Genomic DNA, 16,777 nt, shown 5'->3' with positions numbered 1-16,777 from the left:
TCACACAGGTAATTGCATCTGGGATTGGACCCTTGTTCTTTCTTTCCTTAGAACAAGGGTTCTAAATCTGGGTTCCATGAACTTTTAAAAAGCTATTCTAATAGTGATATTTCAAAATAATTGGTTCCCTAGATAGTCCTATGTGTTTTATTTCATGTAAACACTCTTTTCAAAAATGGGGTCCATAGGCATCACCAGGCTGCCCAAGGGGCCCGTGCTAAAAAGGTTAAGAACTTCTGATCTACTCTGTGTGTATCTTATATAACCGTTTTGATGTTCATGCTCACTCCCTCATTAAATGTAAGTTTCTTAATTTAACTATTAAGGACAGATGAAGAAAGACGTTATCTATATCCAGAGAAAGAACTAATAAATAAAATATGCATAGAATAATCTTACATATATATGTGTATGCATATTTGTGTATATGTGTGTGTATACATATACAGACATGGTACACACACAGCTATTTGCGTCTAATGGTAGCCATCTCTGAGGGGGAAAGGGAAAAAAAATTTACATGATAATTTTCTTGCTTGTTTAAAAGGAATAGTAAGTTGTGTGTAGTAGAGCTGCAGTTTTATGTGCAATCTTTGTTTTTTTATTGTACTACATTATGAAAATGCTTTATTCCACAAATTAAAAAATAAAAAAGAATATAAGCTTCTTGAAGGCAAGAATTGTTTCTGTCTCCCCTTCCCCCCTTAGCAGAGTACCAAGTACATTGTAAGTGCTTAATAAATGCTTGCTCATTGATTTACTGATACCAGGCAAATGAGGGGATTGGTCCTTCCTAGATAACACACAATTCAAAACCTGCTACACTAGAGTTTTTTTTCTGGGTCTCCTGGAGGTCTCCACAGAGGGTCACAGGAGAGATGCCGTCTCCTTTCTTCCCTCTCTCCCTAAGACAGCCTTTATATGACCTCTATTCTCCCTGCAGTTGGATCCTGGCTGGGTTTGATGTTTGGTTCTGAAACAATGAATGACGGAGCAAGCCTTGCCAATCCTCCTCTCTCCTTTGAGTCATCGGGAGGATGGCCACGCCAGGGTGTTTGGTTCAGTCCAGTCATCCTGAGGACAGTGATGGCACATGCTCCTGCTTATATGTCGACCACAGACTGATGCTGACACAGTAGCTGGGCTGTTATGGCAAAAAAAAATAAAACAAAACACAAAAACCCCCCAAAATCTAGCAAGGGTCCAGATTTCTAGAAAAGTGTGAGTCAAGACTGAGTCAGAATGCTGGCTTTGGGAATAAACAATCATTTTTTCAACATTATGTCTGTTGGATCTGAAGTCATTGTCATCTGTCCTTCTACTAAAGAAAGCCAAAAGTAGAATTTTATCACATTCTTCAGGCTAGGTATTTTAGAAAAGAAGTACAGGGCTGTGGGTTCCAGGTATCTCTGCTTAGAACCTACAAAGTAACATGTCACATTGCCCTCCATTCTCAGAAAAGATGTTCCAGAGTACCATGGAAAAAATGGGAAGGATGTCAGAAGTCACCAAATCTTAGCTTTAGAGCTGGGAAACATTTCAGAGGCCAGGTGACTTGCCCAAAGTCTGGCTGTTAATAAATGGCAGAGTTGGGATTTGACCAGCCTCTTGTCCCCAAATTCAGCTGTTCCTCCTTCCACATTCTCTGATGCTCCTTAAAATGGAAAATTGATGACCCCTCTTGCTGTTGATAAGGGAAATCAAGAGTTGTGGGGTTCTGGGGTGCACATTTTCTCTTGTCCTTTTAAAAGCAGCTGCCTGATTCTGGGTTAGTCACTTTATTTCAATTCATTGTTTAGTCATTTCAGTTCAGTCTCACTCTTCATGATTCCATTTGGGGTTTCTTGGCACTAGAATGGTTTGGCATTTCCTTCTCTGGCTCATTTGACAGATGAGGAAACTGAGGCAAATAGCATTAAGTGTCTTAAGAGCCCAGGCTCATCAAGCTTGTTAGTGTCCAAGGCTTCCTGACTCCAGGCCCAACACTCTATGCAATGTACTCCCCATCTGCCCCTAATTTAATTCAAGGCCCTACTCTGTACAAGGAGACACTTGTGCTATCCTAGGAAGAGAAAGAAAGACAAATGAAACAATTTTACTGCTCTCGAGAAGATTATATTCTCTTTTTCAGTAAACAGATATATAAATTCAAAAAAAGTGAGGAAGGAAAACAAATCAGGAGATGAGGAGGTTTCCTAAAGGAAGCCTAAGGAGTATAATAAACAGAGAAAGGGAAGTAGCGGGGGACACCTTGGCCAAAGACTGACAGTGTACAGTGAGGGCAAGGGGACAGAGGCCAATCTGATTGGAATTTTTGAAAGGGAAGAAGAGAAACAAAGCTGAGGAAGAGGCTGGGTTCCCTTTGGGAAAGGCTTTCAACACTGGGGAGAACAGTTTGAACTCTATTTTAGAGGCAATAGGGAGCCTCTGAATATTGTTGAGTAGAGATAGAGCACATTCCTGCTTTTAAGCAGCTTTGTGTAAGAGAGATTGGAGAAGGGAAAGACTGGGAGCAGGAAGACCAAGCAGGAGGGCACCAAAGTGGCTTGGATGGAAGCAGATGAAGCCCTGAACCTAGGAGGTAGCCACGGATATAGGAGACAGAACTAACAACAAGGTACAGGGGAAAACTTGGGAGTCCTGAGTTCAAATTCAGACTTGCTACTTATTGCCTAGGAGACATAAATTAAGTCATGTAAGCTTTTTGTACCTCTGTTTTCTTATTGGTAAAATGAGGTGTTTCAGATGACTTGTAAGGTCCCTTACAATTCTAAATCTACCTCCATATCTATCTATCTATCTATCTATCTATCTATCTATCTATCTATCTATCTATCTATCTATCTATCTACAATCTATCTAGATGTAGCTATATATAAGTATAAATATATGTACATATATATGTATTTATGCATAACACACACACACCCTTTTATGGTGGATAGAAAACTGGCCTTGGAATAAGACAAATGTCAGTCTTCTGAAATAAACTGGTTAGATGACTCAGGCCACATATTTCAAAGTAGTCAGTCTCTAAGGACAGAATGCATTTTCTCAGTGGGAATCCCCTATCCCAACAAAAGCACAGATCGGGTTCAAATCAAACCACCTCTTGGTACTCCCTACTTTCCAGGGTTGTTTTGAGCCTCATATAAGATAATTTTTGTTATATCAATGTAGGCCATCATCATTACATGCAAGAGCACCATTCAAAGAGAAGGAAAAGTTACAAACCCGAGCACACTGAGATCCTAGGATGTTCAGATCCGAACACCCTGCTCAGAGCCTCACAGACACATGGTGCATTTGAGGCATCCTTGGGAGGGGTGGGGGTGGGGGTGGAATCTGCCCTGACTTTGGATACTCTAGTCAAACTGTGCCGAGAATTAAGGGAGCCAGAAGACCAAAGTGAGAAGGAAATTTAAAAGTACACACAGAAGGCAGGCCACCCACATCCTGGTCTTTACTCCATGTTCTTCCTTTGGAACACAAGAGGAAAATTATTGCACCCAACCCTCCCCTCGTGCCGTGCAGACACAGACGTGGGGAAGTATCACCCCGTGCTTTGCTAAATAAATACGTTGGTAGCAATGTCAAGGCAACCGCCACAAGACGAGTTTCTGCTTTGGTCTAGCCCAGAAGCAGTAGCCTGACATGGCACCTCCTTTCCTCCAGGGTAATAATGAGAAGAATAGGAGCCGCCTCACCAATTTTTATAGGGCTCTTAGTCTTACAAAGCTCTTTCCTCACCATTATCCACTTATAAAAATGATTCTCATTACATACCTGTGAGATTGATTGGGTAAGAATTATTGCACCCGTTTGATGATCATTGGAGAAACTGAGATCCAGGGAGGAAAATATCAGTTTCCTAATTGGAAGCCAGGATGGACAAAGATTCGGAGGCTCCCGATTGAAGTCACTGTTTTGCATTCCCTTCCAAACACAAAGTTTGAAGAGATGCAAATTAAATTAAAATGACTTTCCTTCCCTTGCTTTTCAGACTAATCACCTGAAACCACATCCAATTTACAAAGATGAGATTGGTTTTCCACTGAGCCAAGAACAGCTCATTCTTTCCCTTTTCGTATCATCTGTAAAACAAGGCAAGCTCCAAAGATCATACAGTTATCAGATTTTTTAGCTGACAGGAACCTTAGACCTCATCTGGTTTAATTTCTCTATTTTACAAATGAAGAAACAGAGGTCTGTGGAAGTAAAGTATATGTCTAAGTTGCTTAAGTATCAAATAAGTAAGACCAAGGCAAAGGATAACAGATTCAGGGCTAGAAAAGACCTTAAAGGGCTGAGTTCAATCCCCTCCCCATTTTATAGATAAGCAGACTGAGGCCTGTATGATCTGTCCAAGGATTACACAGCTAGTAAGTGGAAGAATTAGGCTCACAGTCCCTTTTAAGCTGGTTAGAATGTCAGCTCCTTGAAGGCAGGTCTTTTTAACTTCTGTCTTTGTGATCCCCACAATCAGTCCAGTTTCTGATACAGAGAAGGCACTTATAAAGCTGTTTGGCTGACCTACTGGGACGGGTAGATCCTCAAGAAAAAAAAATACTCCTCATATACACCTGCTGGGACTGATAGATCCTCATGAAAAAAGACATGCTCCTCATATACCTTTTAATTGGGAGCACAAAGATGAATAAAAATTCTTCATTTCTCTTGTGCCCCAAAGGGCCAACTTCAGCTTCTATGACATTAACATGACGGGCCTTCTTAGAAGGAACAAAAAATTCTGACAGTCACTGGGAGGTATGTCTTAACCCTTGAATAAAGCGATGATATGAAAGGTTTCTTACAAAAATTAAAGCACCTTTATATTTTGCCTCCAGTGACTAGGAGTTTAATATATTCACCCACAATTCCTCTTGCTAGAGAGGAAGATGCTCTTAAACACAGATAAGTAAGAGGGAGCTATCAGAGCAATGTGAGGAAGCAAAGCTTTAGAGGACTCAGTGTTCTAACCTTAATCTGACTAAAGAGGTATCTTTAAATTCATAACCAGTCCCATCCACCCTGGAATTTGAAAATAAGTAAGTGGAGTTCTCGGTTCCCTTTCTCCAATGGCATCCAGCTTTTTTAGTAGGCTGATATTTCATTAGACAAGTACAGAGTCCATCAGCTGATGCCCAGAGAGTCTTGTCTCTCTGTAGGACAATTCAGGGTTCTCATTGCTTCTATTTTATAGATTCAAGTAAGGAAGAAGAGAAAAAGACAGACTCTCTTCCGAGCTGAAAGGACAAACAGAAAGAACCCTCTGAGATGGGAACACTGTTTCCTTTGGCACCATTCACCCGGCTTATTTGATAGCATGAATCATCCTCCTTCAAAACAAGCCCATGAAACATCAGCCTTATTTCCTCCCTGCAATATACAAGTAGATGGCTCCCACTCCCCCTTCCAAATGGCACGTGTTCATTTTTTTGTATTGGCAGACTCAACAGATGAGTCCAAGTTTCCCAGTTACTTGTAATTAAAGATTAGGATGAGTTTAGCTGCGTGACCCTGGGCAAGTCACTTAACCCCAAAGAAAAAGAAAAAAAAAAGATCAGGAAGAGTGGCAAGGTTGTTTTAGAGCTGAGGAGGAAGTTAGAGTTGGGGTGTCAAGAGCTTTGTACCAGGATACGAATATTCAATAATGTTCATTTCCCCTTTGTAGAGAACCAGACTCGGCCATCGTGTTCTTCACCCAGAAACAAGATGAACTGTGGACAGGCAGTTCCAGTCTCCCTCTTTACCCTACCACCTGGCCAAAAGTCCTAGGGGACCTCTTATAGTGTGTGGGATGGAGTGCTAGACTGCTCAGAGACATCCCCAGATACAAACAGAAGGCATTTATTTGGTCCTTGCAAGGGGAGGTCCAAGCACACCAATTGGACAAAGTCCCGCATGGCGTCACCCACGGCAGAAAACACGGAACGGATTAAATAGCAAAACTCACCCTTCCTGTTGATTTTTTAATTCACTGATAGACTGAAAAGGAAGTAGCCATTGACCACTGGTTTGAAGCTTAGACCTAGGGCTTGACCTTTTCTGCACTACAGCTCTCTGAGAATAGGAATCATGTGGCTTCCTGAATCTTAGGTCTAAGGTCTTACAGACTCTGAGAAATCTTTCCCTGGTCCCATTCAATGGTGCTCCTCTTCCTTTCCCAGCATTCTTGGGAATAGAGGCCAGAATCTTTAGGAAATGGGTTATCCCTTCTCTTGGCAAGACTGTCTGCAACTCTACCTCCCCTGCCACTCTCTCTCTCCAAATGCTTTCCTCCAGGTTCTCTAGACAAAGCAAAGGGCACAGACCGAAAGCCAGGAATTTGATATTCATGTTAAACAAGTTACTGTTCTCAAAAGAAAAAAAAATCGTCAGTGACTAGATGGCTGAAGATTGGTTAATCCAGAGAACCTGGAGACCCATGTCCCATCTTCAAGTGAATAAGAAAGAAGGGGTGGGGGACTTCTAGCAGCTGTAGGAAGAATAAAATGTGCAAGTGAACTCAGGATGGAAAATAACATGGCGTCCGTAGCTTGGGCAGAGGAACCACGCCACGATCACCAACCCATGTCTTCATCCAATTCAATTCAATCTACAACGTGCACTTGCAATGGGCAAAGCAATGGCTAATATAGACCCGAAAGGGAGACAGCTGCTCTTCCCAGGAAGGTTCCATTCCACCCGGAGACAGGTGAGGAAATGCAGGTAATCTCAAGAGGGAGATCAACACTTGGGAGGATCAGAAAAAGGCCTAGAGGAAGAGGGCACACCTGAGCCTGGGAGTAAGGCAGATGTTTTGAGAGATGGAGAAAAGAAAGGAGTGGCTTCTAGGCATGGGGGAGGGTGTGGATATGAAAAGAATATATGAAAAGAATGGGGGAAAGGAATTCCTGTCATATGGAAGGGGAATTATAGTGTTATCCTTGGCCCAAGGGGACAGGACAAAAAAAAGACAAGAATTTGAGTCTGACCATAAAGGAACATTTTCTACCAGAGGTGTGTCCAAAAGTGAAATGGATTAACCCTAGAGTTAATGGATTTCCAAGGAATGATCAATTATCGGGAATGGTAATGTCAGGACGCTCTTGTTGAAGTCCACTTAGCCTTAATTCGGAGCTATCCTGTATGATTGAGAAGTGACTCATCTAAGTTCACCCAGGAAGACAATGGTGGGGCAGAGACTTGAGGATGAATGCTTTCCTGAGCCTTGCTCAAAGACTCTGAGAGAGCAAAGACTGTAAAATGGGCATAATAACGGTATTTTACGGAATTGTTATGGGGATCAATTCGGGTAATTGTCAAGCATTTAGCACAGAATCATAATAAACACATAATAAAAGCTTGTTTCTTTTCTTTCTTCTTTAGCTTGCTCAATGATACACCAAAAGGACCTGGAATTTAAATAGTGTTCCTCAATCTTTAAAACCACCTTCTCCCACGCTACACTACCTTAAATGTCTGTGGAATCTCCCAGAAACCCCTGGGAGTTCCTAGTACCTGCCTCGCTTTGTCCACCACATTCCTGGCCAGAAATCATCAATCGACCAGCGTTTATTAAGGAACTCTGCTGTGCCAGATTCTAGGCTTACAAACACAAAGAGAAAATAAGTTCCTGTCTCCAGGACCTTCCATGGTATTGGGGGAGTCAACAGGTACACATGTGGAAAATATGCGTGCCCCCAATCCACTCCAGATAGGTAAAAGATAATGGGAGGGAGAGACACCAGCAGCTTCACGTAGGAGGAAGAGCTGCAGCTGAACTTGGAAGAGAACTGGGAACTCCAAGAGGCCGTGGAGAGGAAGACCCACATTTTGGGTCTAGGGGACAGACCCGACACAGACAGAAAATGCAGTGATGTGTATGAATAATAGCCAAAAGGCCGGTCTGACTAGTCTGGAGTGTACATGTATAATAAGGCTAAAAAATTAACTTGGAGCCTGGTTGGAAGGAGCTTTAAAAACAAACACAGGAGTTTATGCTTGACCCCAGAAGAGGAAAAGGCCTCTGGGAAATGTTGAAAGCTCAAGATGGAAAAGGTGACTTTGAATTAATTTCCAGATGCACTCTCAGAATTTCCATTAACCCATCTGCAAAATGGGTACAATACCACCTAGTACCCTCATTGGGGGTGTCGCATGAGGTTCCAAAAAGATAAAATAAGTAAAGTACTTTGAAATCTTTAAAGCTCCATAAAAATGTCAGTTATTAATATTATTATAGTTGGACGGTGATAGATGGGTTCCCTTGTGCCAAAATATGTAAAGTCAGGATTTGTGTGTCAGTGAAGAATGCAGAGAAAAAAGCGAGAAAATAAAAGCCGGTTCCTTTAATCAAACCAATGATATTTACAGCCCATGGGGGGTGCCAAATGTTCTAGGAAATGCCGACGTCTTTGTGACTCAAGTATAGCCAAGCTCAGTATCTCAACATGGGGGAATATCTCTGGAAAGAACAAGGTTAGACTTTCTCCTCACCTCAAAGTTCTCAAGACAATGAAAAATGTAGCTCCCCCGACTTTTGGTCTGGGCCCAATTTTCCCAGACATCCTCCGAGACTAGATTCCAACAGTCCCCCAAATTTGCCTTGCATTGGTCATAAGCTGACCTCTGTCTACTCCCATCTCTTCCCACTTGGCCTGCCTCCTGTCCAGAGCCGGACTTTGGGGCAGGACAGCCCGACTTTGATTCTTTCTGACAGAATGAGGAGTAAAGAAGGACAGCATTACCTGTTCGGGTTTCAGCCCCGGTGGGACCCAAGCGTACTCCTCCAAGGCGCAGCCCGAGTCATCGTCCGAGGTCGAGTTCCTCTGGAAGTCAAACATGAGCTTGCTGACCGTCTTCTCCATTTCCAAAGGCATCACCGTCACGATGTGCTCCTCCTGGGGACACTTGCAGTGCAGGCAGATCTTCCTGTAAGCAGGAAGGAGGCTTGGTGAGGGAGAATGCAGAGAGGAAAGAAAGCATTTTCCAGAGAGCTGCCAATCACTGCAGCCCCCATCGGGAAATCAAAACATTCTTGGCAACGAGCCTCCGGCAGGGCCCCAGAGCATCCGAAGCAGCGGATGTGTAGGTACACCTTCCATGATGGGAATGGAAACACACAGGTAGCCCCAGAGGATCACGGGCAGGGAGGGAAGAGGTAGTAATGTAGCACCTCCTGTGGGCCAGATATTCTGCTAAGAACTTTAGAAATATTATCCCATTTGATCCTCATAACACCCCTAGGAGGTAGGTGCTGTTAGGATCCTCGTTTTACAGATGAGGAAACTGAGGCAGACACTTGACCAAAGTTCCACAACCAGTAAGTTTCTGAGACTGGATTTGAACTCAGAACTCCCTGACTCTTGGTGCAGTGCTCTGCTTCCTGTGGCTCCTCGCTGCCCAATATGTACAGAGTTACTTCAATATGAACTCAGCTTTCCTTTTATGAAGTTTTTTCTTAGGTAAAGACAATGTTTGCACGTGTGTTTGAGTGGGCGCGTTTTTTTTTTTAGTTAAGTAGAAAGTTTAAAGACTAGAAATAAAAACTCATTGATAGGTAAATATCTGCAAGAAGAAATTATCACCAAACTTGATATTCATATCATAATTTAAAAAATAATAGCAATAAGAAGGATGAGGAAACAATACAATAGTACTAAGAGATGAAATAATGGTTGTATAATGGTTAGTATTGGTCTCCAAAGGATTCAGGGAAAGAAGGAAGAAAAGGAGGGAAAGAGGAAGGGAAGGAGGGAAGAAAGAAAGAAGGAAGGAAGGAAGGAAGGAAGGAAGGAAGGAAGGAAGGAAGGAAGGAAGGAAGGAAGGAAGGAAGGAAGAAGAAAGGAAGGAAGGAAGAAGAAAGGAAGGAAGGAAGGTAGAGTCTGCAGTAAGTGCCTACTGTGTGCCAGACACCTTTCAAATATCTCTGTGATTTCTTTTTTTTTTTTTTTTCCCTGAGGCTGGGGTTAAGTGACTTGCCCAGGGTCACACAGCCAGGAAGTGTTAAGTGTCTGAGATCACATTTGAACTCAGGTCCTCCTGAATTCAGAGCTGGTGCTCTATCCACTGTGCCCCTAGCTGCCCCTCAAATATTGTCATTTGATCATGAATACACTCTTTCAGGAGGCTAGGCAACAGTGAGACTGTGAGTTATAAACAAAGTTGCCCATCAATGTCAATGGTGTTAGGGCTAATTGACATTAATGGAGGAAGTTTCTATACCAGCAATTGGTCCAGACCTTTAAAAACCATCACCACCACCATTGTTGTTGTTGATTATAGGGGGTAATATATGTAAAAGTACTCTTCGTACTTTATAGTGATATATAAATGCTATTTAAGCTGATGATGGAGGAGAAAGAGGAGGAGGAGGAAATGGAGGAGAAGAAACTTGATTGCAAAGAGATAAACACAATGCTTTCCTCCCTTCCTTTGCAGAAGTAAGGATGTACAGCTATAAAATGTTCCCTATAAGTCAGATTTTATTAAGACATTGATCATCTTGCTGAATGCTCTATTCTTCTTCCTCTTAAAAAAAAGTCTTCAGTCTGAATAGCTGTGGAGGACAAGGAAGATACAAAGGAAAATGCAGGGCAAAAGATAATGATGAAATCCACTTAAAATACAACAATAATAATCGCTGATTTCTACATAGTGGTTTGTTTAAGGCAGCATGGCACACTGTTATAAAGAGTCAGCCTCAAAATCAAGAAATCTGGGTTTGAGTCCCTGCTGTTGACAAATACAGAATAAAAATTTCAGAGCTCTAGGCAATTGCCTAACACTGTAAGTGGTAGAGAAGGTGCCTACCTGCATCTATAAGGGAATTTCATCTCCTGGGAGCTCCTTATAACAAAGAAATCTGAGATCCAGCTCTGTCCTCACCCCTATAGAATGCTTTAGAGTTTAAAAAAATGCTTTCTATATAGGATTTCATGTAATTACATTCAAGCAACATGTATACTACAGACATTATCCCTCACTTCCTATCCCCCTTTTTTGGTTTAGACCTCTTGGTAGAGAAATGGCCAATGCAGAGCCAAGACTCATCTGTGAGTTACACTATTTAAATATTTGCCGGGGACATTGAAAAGGTTAGGTCCCTCCTTTCTAGTCACAAAGCTGGCTTATGTCAGCAGAGATTTGAACTCAGGTCTTCTTGATTCTATCCGTTAGGCCTCAAGGCTTCCCTAGAGTCTTCTAGCAGAGAAAAACAAGATTTTCTGGAAAGGATTTGGATATAACAATTAACCGAATGAAATTCCTTTCTAAGTGAAAAGCAGAGATAGATTTCTTCCCCTGAATTAGACTAGCTAAAGGATTCTCTTAGGAAAGAAATGTCTACCTCTATTTCAGAGAGCAGGAGATTTGAAATCCTAATTAGAAACCCAATTGTTCTCTACCTTAATTGTTTTTACATATCCAGGAAGTCCATGCATCTGTGAGTTTCAAGCAAAGGTACATAAAGATACAATCCTTCCCCAGAACTGAGTTTTCTCTTTTAAGGTTACCATCTGTTCCCTCCTCTCTGTGCACAAGAAGGATGAAGCTATATAAAAACCGATGCAAGCCCCAGAGGGGGGGAAAAAAAACAACCGTGATTTTTCTACTCCAAACAAAAAAGGGCAGGGACAACTCCAAAATAATAAATAGTTCAATTTCTTCTACTGCAGTTTTCCTGATTGCTAATGTGGGGAGCCTTCAAAGCCATTCATCTTAAGTACTCTGGATCCAGATTTGCACCTAAGTTTCCACTTTACCCTTTATAACACAAAAATGTACTTCAGAAAAAAAAAAAAAAAAGAAATAAAAAAAAGAAAAAGAAAAAAAAAAGTCAGGAGGCTCCACTGAGCCAGGCCACAGAGCCCTGCCAGATTCTCTCATTTCCTGCTTTCCATCAGATCTAAGACGCCCACAGCCCCAAAACACACTGTATGTCTGGTTTGCATCTACCAAGTCAAAGGGGCTCAGTCTGGCCTCTGGCTGTTACCTTCAAAAATAATCACAGCGTAATTTAATGGGAACGCTTTAATTAATCAGCTACTGTGAAGAGGCCAGGACTGCAGAGAAGCTTTCACAGAGTTTCTTATGCGAGTTTATGACTTGAGGAAAAAGAGCTAAACGTGTGTTGAAGTTAATTTTACTAAGTTATTCAGTGACTAATACTTAAAAAAAAAACTAGAAAAATCACACATTTATTTTCATAAAACTTAAAGCAATTTTACCCAGTGCAGTCCCCAGAATATCCATCAAGGAGCCTCATTTATATAGCAAGACAGGGAACAGCAAAATATTTAAAGTTGGAGGAACTAACAAAATAAACCAAAACATCAGGAGAAAGAAAAAAAAAAGAAAGAAACACAACCTGGAAGAAATAAGCCCCAGAATTCGAGAAGCAGACAGAGAGCACTAATGTCAAATACATGGAAGGGAAGTACTAGGAAAAGGGGAACCAGCATCCACTGAACCACACAGATGAATGTTGCCTGATACAGCCCAAAGACAGGACAATGACACAATCCTGGCTGGTGTCCCTGGCCCAGACTAGGCACACTGGGCAGAGGGAGAAGAGGGAAGGAAGAAGAGGAAAAAGGGAAAACTTTGATGGCATCCACAGGCCAGCCAAGCCGCCACAGTGCTTGTCAATGCTCAGCTTAACTTGCCTCTTAGATCCATTTCTCTGCATCTGTGCGGCAAGAAAAGCATCCTGGAGAATGAATGCAAGATGTTCTCCCCACCACCTGACTGAGCAAAAGGATTCTATTTTAAGTGGCTGAGATGGCTTAGAGCTCTGTCAGCCTGGAGCCTCAGAGCTCGCTGCTTGTAAAGATTCCACCAACAGGAGGGCAGCGGTTCGGCTGGAACCAAAGAGGAGCTCATCTTGTGACTAGCACGTGTACCGAAAAAAACATGATTTGAAAAAATACCCATCTATAAAAATACATATATGTGTACACGTGTTTGTATATATACATATATGCATGTACATATGTATATATAGACATAGAGGGTTGGAAAGAGGGAGGGAGGGAGGAAGGAAGGAAGGGAGGGAGAGAGGAAGGGAAGAAGGGAAGGGAGGACAGAGGAAGGAGAGGAGGGAGGGAGGAGAGGAGGGAGGAAGGAAGGGAGGGAGAGAGGAAGGGAAGAAGGGAAGGGAGGAGGGAAGGAGGAGAGGAGGGAGGAAGAGGGAAAAAAAACAAACAAACTTGGGACTCATTATCTTGAGGCACAAGACAAATGAAAAAAAACAGCAAAAATCCCAAAATCCTTCAAAGGACCCTTTACCTCTATCTTTTGACTGTTATTTGTTTTCTAGTGGTATCCAACTCTCTAAGACCCCATTTGGTGTTTTCTTGGCAAAGACACTACAATCGTTTGCCATTTCCATTTTCACTCATTTTATAGGTGAGGAAACTGGGCCAAACAGGGTGAAGTGACTTGCCTAGAGTCACACAGTAAGTGTCTGAGGCCAGATTTGAACTCATAATGATTAATCTTCCTGACCATAAGTCCGGCACTACCCACTGTACCATCCTGCTGCCTTTTTTGGCTACTCTTCCTCTCATTTACAACATCCCTTAAAATTGTGCAAATTTTTTGAAGCCAAGAATCTTTTCACTTGTGTTTTTATAACCTCAGTGCCCAATACAGTATGGATCATAAATAAATTCTGGCTGAGTATTGGTATGATAAATAGAAAAGCTACTACTAGTATTTACTATTTGCAACTATTTCTTCATGATATTGCACATTGTGTGATTGGTACAGAGTCAAGACTTGGATTCAAATCTTCTCTCTGACTCTTATTAGTTGTAGAATTCAGAGGAAGTCATTTAAACCTTGTTGTGCCTCAATTGTCCCATAAATAAAATGGTGCAAGGGAGGGAAGGGGGGGAGTTGAACTTTATAGCCTATAAAATCTCTTGTAGCTTTTTATCTCTAAGATCTTAGGTTGTTTTAAGCCAGTAGAATGTAAAATCCTTGTAAGCAGGGATTGTTTCATTCACTGAATCTCTATCCTCAGTACCTAGCACATAGCCGACACTTAAGAAAATGCATGTCTGTTGACTGGAGAGATATTCCCATGATTAAAGAAACCATGAATCGTAGCCATAATGGCAGCTTCTCCAGGATGCTCTGGAGAGGCGCTAGCATGCTTACATCCAATTACCCAAAGCCCAGCGATGGAATCTGGTAATGTGGCCCAAGATCAGCAGAAAAGCCAAGTCGCTCAGTTGCTTTGGCGGGAATCAAATTTTGACACCCAGTGGCCCCTCAGGTCTTTCTTTTGCTGTAATGATTAAAGCTTTTCCTTGAAATACAGTGAATTCTGGGGATTGTGTGGATTATGTTTTAGTTTTTATTTTTTAATAGACATTTATGAAAATAGAAGTTGCTGGTAAGCAGGATTTCTTTTTATAATCTTGGCAGGGAGCATGGATTTCATTCTGTCAGGGCTGACATTCTACCTGCACATAATTGGGTTTATGAATGACAGATTTCTTAAGGAAAAGGCCATGATTCAGAGAAGACATTCAGTATTCTCTTTGCACTCTCACCTCCCCCCTCCAAAAGTCACAGCTATTATTCATTCACTTCTTCATCACAGAAACTACATCCAGCAATTATATGGAAAACTCATAAACATAGGTACATGAGAGCCTCGTCCAAAGGCCTCTCGCAGCCCCTTTGTGCTGTTCCATAACATCCAAACCATTTGGAGGTAGCAAATCTTGAGGGAGCCCTTTCCAAAATATTCCTGATTCCCTTTAATTCAATCCCACTAACATGATTCAGTGCTTCCTATGTGCCTGTTACGGGGTGAGTGCAAAAATGAAAAATAGTCCGTCTGCTCGAGCGTGTCTTTAGAGAAGTATTGACCCTCAGACTCCACGACCACATCGTCTGTGATGCTGAGATCACCTTCACAAAGGTATTGCCATGAATGACTACTTAAGTGTTCATGGGGAAGTGAGAAAGAAAGGAAAAAGAAGACTGGATCAAGAGGGATGTGGCTTTGGTTCTATTACCCCAACTACATTAGGCTTTATTTGTTACCTCTCCAAGTCTCACTCTTTCCCTTTGAACGGTGAAGGGAATTGAATCAGACTCTCAGAGACTCTTCGCCCTTTTAAATTAGGGTCCCCTTTGACATTCTGGGGAAACCTGTGGACCCCTTCTCAGAATAATGTCTTTAAGTTCATAAAATAAAATAAAATATATGGGATTACAAAGGAAACTAATTCTATTGGAATTCAATGATCACAGTTTAAAAACAAATACAATCAATTCATGGACCATAGATTAAGAATCCTTAGACCAGAAAAGTCTTTAATAATTATAATAATAATAACTCACATTAAAAAAAGATTAGCTTAGATTATATTAGTATTACTCTGATTGTATTACTGTGGGGAACCCCTGGTGTGGACAACTCCCTTCCCTGAAATAGATCAGCAAATTGTCTGGAACACATAGCTTTACAGAGTTCTCTACAGCACTAGGAGGTTGTTTGATATTTCCTTGGTCACACAGCATAATATATATTAGAAAAGGGACTCGAATCCAGGTTTTTCTGACTCTCTATACAGGCTACCATACTTTCTTCTGACTCCTGGAGGTCTTTTTCAAAGCCTTCTAAACTTCAGATCTCTGACTCTAATTTGAGGAAGAAGAAAATCTGTGCCTTGAAGTAAGTGAAGGTTAACTGTGGGAATCAACGAGCCATGATATTCCCCCTTTGGGTGTACTGGGTATTGGGAGTTGGAAATGGTGATGGTGGGAGAACATACAGGGAAAAGAGAGAGGAAAAGAGGGAAAGAGAAAGAGAAGGTTTTCTCAAGAGAGTGTAAGCTCTTTGAAGGCAGGGTTGTTTTAATTTTCAGTTTTAACTTCATTGTATCTTCCCAGTGCCTGGCTCCATAATGGGTGCTTACTTGGTACTTCCTGATCCAGAATGCGCCTTTCTCCATCAATATTAATGTGGTATCTAAAATTAAATGGTTGTCCCTCTCTAACAGCCACTGGAGTTCAGCTACCTACCAGAAATCCCTCAGGAACATGAGCTTGCTCAAGCATCACTGGTAACCCAGCCCCTCTCTCCAGGACAGTCTCCTGCATCAGGATTCAGGCTGTGTGGCACTGGGCTGGCGTCCCCACCTCGGGCATGGCTGCGGAATCGGGATGGTGGGAAGAATGCTCTACACAAGCACATCTTGTGCCTTGGCGCAAACTCCCAATCTCTTTCCACTCTCAATTTCCCCTCCAGATTGGGTTCTGGAGACCGAGTTTAGGACTGGCACAGGTTACAAAATGTTGTCCCACTTCTGGATGAGGGGTCAAAGGCGAGGGGTGAGTAGGAAGGATGCTTCAGATTTCACACAGTGACAACAAATTGTAGAGGCTCGACCCAACACAGCCCAGGCTCCTGAAGAACGTGCTTAAGGGCCAGTATGACAATATCCCTATATACTGGGGAGAAAGGGCTGAAATTACCCAGCACCCTCCCGTGCTTTGTGAAAAGGGACAAATGTGAATGTCACAGCTAAATGCTGTAAGGAACATACCATAATTAGTAGAAGGGCCCTTTAAGGGTCCTTCATTTACCATTCGGAGAAACTAAGGTTCAGAAATCAAACAGCTTGCCTGAAATCAGAGGAAGTCACAGAATTGGTTGTTGTTTGATCTTTGTTCTTGAAGAGGCCCAGGACATCAGGGAGGGGATGCCATGACATACAAATGAACTGGACTGAAGTGAGGGAGGATGGGCAAGGTCCCCTGCCTCACTTTC

The 16,777-nt window shown here is 42.1% G+C and overlaps 1 protein-coding gene across 5 annotated transcripts in view; it reads right to left on the bottom strand.

The window, feature by feature from the left end:
• PRICKLE2 (prickle planar cell polarity protein 2) overlaps positions 1 to 16,777 on the bottom strand; it is a 353,317-nt gene that overhangs the window by 89,735 nt on the left and 246,805 nt on the right. For 4 of the 5 annotated variants that reach the window (XM_074284179.1, XM_074284180.1, XM_074284182.1 and 1 more), the window contains one exon: positions 8,733 to 8,916. In XM_074284179.1, the coding sequence (XP_074140280.1) occupies positions 8,733 to 8,916 (184 nt within the window). The remainder of the gene's footprint in view (positions 1 to 8,732; positions 8,917 to 16,777) is intronic. The other variant, XM_074284183.1, reaches the window with a different exon arrangement.

This window comes from Sminthopsis crassicaudata, chromosome 1 (assembly GCF_048593235.1).
Source record: "Sminthopsis crassicaudata isolate SCR6 chromosome 1, ASM4859323v1, whole genome shotgun sequence".
Lineage (NCBI taxonomy): Eukaryota > Metazoa > Chordata > Mammalia > Dasyuromorphia > Dasyuridae > Sminthopsis > Sminthopsis crassicaudata.
Note: the sequence above shows the minus strand (reverse complement) of the source record. Positions and strands in the feature narration are given on the sequence as shown.